This window comes from Sphaeroforma arctica, assembly GCF_001186125.1.
Source record: "Sphaeroforma arctica JP610 unplaced genomic scaffold supercont1.3080, whole genome shotgun sequence".
NCBI lineage: Eukaryota > Ichthyosporea > Ichthyophonida > Sphaeroforma > Sphaeroforma arctica.
In genome coordinates this window covers 1-2,230 of record NW_014037478.1, presented here as the reverse complement: position 1 = coordinate 2,230, position 2,230 = coordinate 1, and the positions used below count along the sequence as shown (strand labels likewise).

At 41.4% G+C, this 2,230-nt stretch overlaps 1 protein-coding gene across 1 annotated transcript; it reads right to left on the bottom strand.

Annotated features, from left to right (window-relative positions):
* Positions 1–669: 669 nt before the first annotated feature.
* Positions 670–1,099, bottom strand: SARC_13265 (hypothetical protein; the record flags this gene model as incomplete). The annotated part of the gene is made up of 1 exon (XM_014292608.1): positions 670–1,099. A coding segment is annotated over exon 1 (419 nt), but the record flags the coding sequence as incomplete, so codon positions are not given.
* Positions 1,100–2,230: the final 1,131 nt, after the last annotated feature.

Here is a 2,230-nt window from a genome sequence, read left to right as displayed (position 1 = left end):
ATCCACTTGCGTGGTCTCTAAGTGTGCAGTGTTTCCAGACTCCTGTCTTTCTTTTGCATGAGTGTCATGAGCGCGCTCGTGTGCGTTTGGTACACCTGTCTTATTTAATAGTCGCATTATATGTCTTTATGCTTCGGAATGGTACCCTGATAGAAGACAGTATCTACTCTCCTATCTAAATACATTGGCTCATTGATCTTTACTCCGTAATGGGTAACACAACGTGATGGTAGCTTTGTGTATATGAACATAATTTAGTAATTGGGCAATTAACTGCCATGGTGGATTAGCCCACGCATTATTTTCGGAGGGGTCAAGTTGAAAGGCATCTCTTAAAGGATGATTTAAAGTCCTGTAATTCTTAAGTTGTGCATTATGATGTGTAGCAAACATGTCAAATATATTTTGAGCCAGTTCAAACCACCTGGGGTTAAATTTCCAATCAGTGGCTAGTAACTCACGTACGGATTTATTAAAGTCCGGTACAAAGCATGATAACATATCCGGTAAATTGTTATGTATCCCTGGTAGGTGGTTTATATCAAAATGAGACTTTGATATTTAATTGAAGGTCTTGCAGCAGCGGTAGGTACTTTGGCAACCTGACTTGGTGCTTGAGGGTACTCTGGTTTATACGCTGGGGGTGCTGCACGACTATAGTCTACATACGCTGGATTAAACGAGGAGGGGCTCATAGGGTATGGTTTGAAAGGAGATGGATCCATGGAGGCAGGTGCACTAGAGGCTGGGGGAGCTGATGGTAAGGGCGCTTGGGACGCATCTTTATAGCAAAATAAGTGTTGGCCCCATGTTGCGCACTTACGATCTGCATAGCATACTTTAGTAAGTTTTTGACCAGATACTTCGTAGTGAAATGTTACCTCAGTTAATTCAGATAAGTTCACTATATGGTGCTTGTCTGCCTCACATCCTCGTTGATTCTCGTCGGCAACCATGAGATCGTTTGTCTCCCTATCGTACACCATTACCACCTCCTCGACCTTGACATTCTTCTCTAGCTCAACTTCCTGCTTGTGTTTCACCTTTGATTTGTCGACGGATCTCTTGACCAAGAAATAAGTGACCATTTGCTTTGATCTATTATGTTTATATTTCGTTAGAAAACTTATGAGGAGATCCATCAAAACACTCTTCAATATATAGTTGATAAAAAAATACGCATGCATGTAGCCGCAGGACATAGTGCATTGGTGCCCATACTGATTTTTTTCTTCTTCTTTATGATAATGTTCTCTCTAGTAGAGAGCTTACATAGTAGAATACTGAATACAGCAGGTAGCCCACTCCCCTTAACCCACTGGCCAATGGCCACTCCCCCTGTACCCCAGACCCTGGAATGTAATACATACTAAGGTGGTAAGTACACTCTGTATTAAGAACAGCACCCCACTCCCCAGTCCCCACTCTCCAGAGGCCCGGATAGAACAGATGGGTAATTTTCCTTTTTTCTTCTTCTACGTACGTGTACATACTTTTTACATAGTCCGCTCTTGTGTATGCTTTTTTTTACCAAAATATATTCAGTTCTGTAGACCGTACAAAGTGTAGTTGTGTAGGTACATCTATATTTACTATTTTGTTAAAACAAAATATTAACAAAAATGGTATTTTGTCAAGATTCTCTGTACTCTTGGAATCTGGAGAGTTAAAAAGTAGTGCCCCAAGCGGGCCCAAGGCCCAAGGCCCAAGGCCCCTAGCCCGGGGCCCTCAGCCCTCAAGACTAATTGTCAAGCCCTGGGGTGTGGGGCCTGGGCCGCCCTGGGCGGCTGGGCCCCGATCAATGGTCAACATTCAAGTTTCAACAACTTTCATCTTTTTATTAATATTTTTTACATTCCTGAAAAGATCTTTTTGCTCTTAATGTAGATCAGCTGATTGAGCTGAGACTTTTTAGTTTTTATATTTACTTTTTATTAGTGACTTTTTACTTTACCACGGACTAACGAATCAACGTCCAACCGTGTCAGCGACTGCAGTCTATTTAGTATCCTCTATACATTGTCAACAATTCAACATACACTCTAAGTTTAACATTGTACACTCTAAGTCCAACAGAACTGTAGAATGCAGGCCTGCTGCTGTCGCGGTGAGTGGGTCTGACAGATTCTGTCTGGAACTTGGTGTAATACTGTAAATATTAAATACGGCCACTCGTCGCTCGCGTATAGTTCACTATTCTTTAAATTTAAATTTAAATAGAAATTTTTTT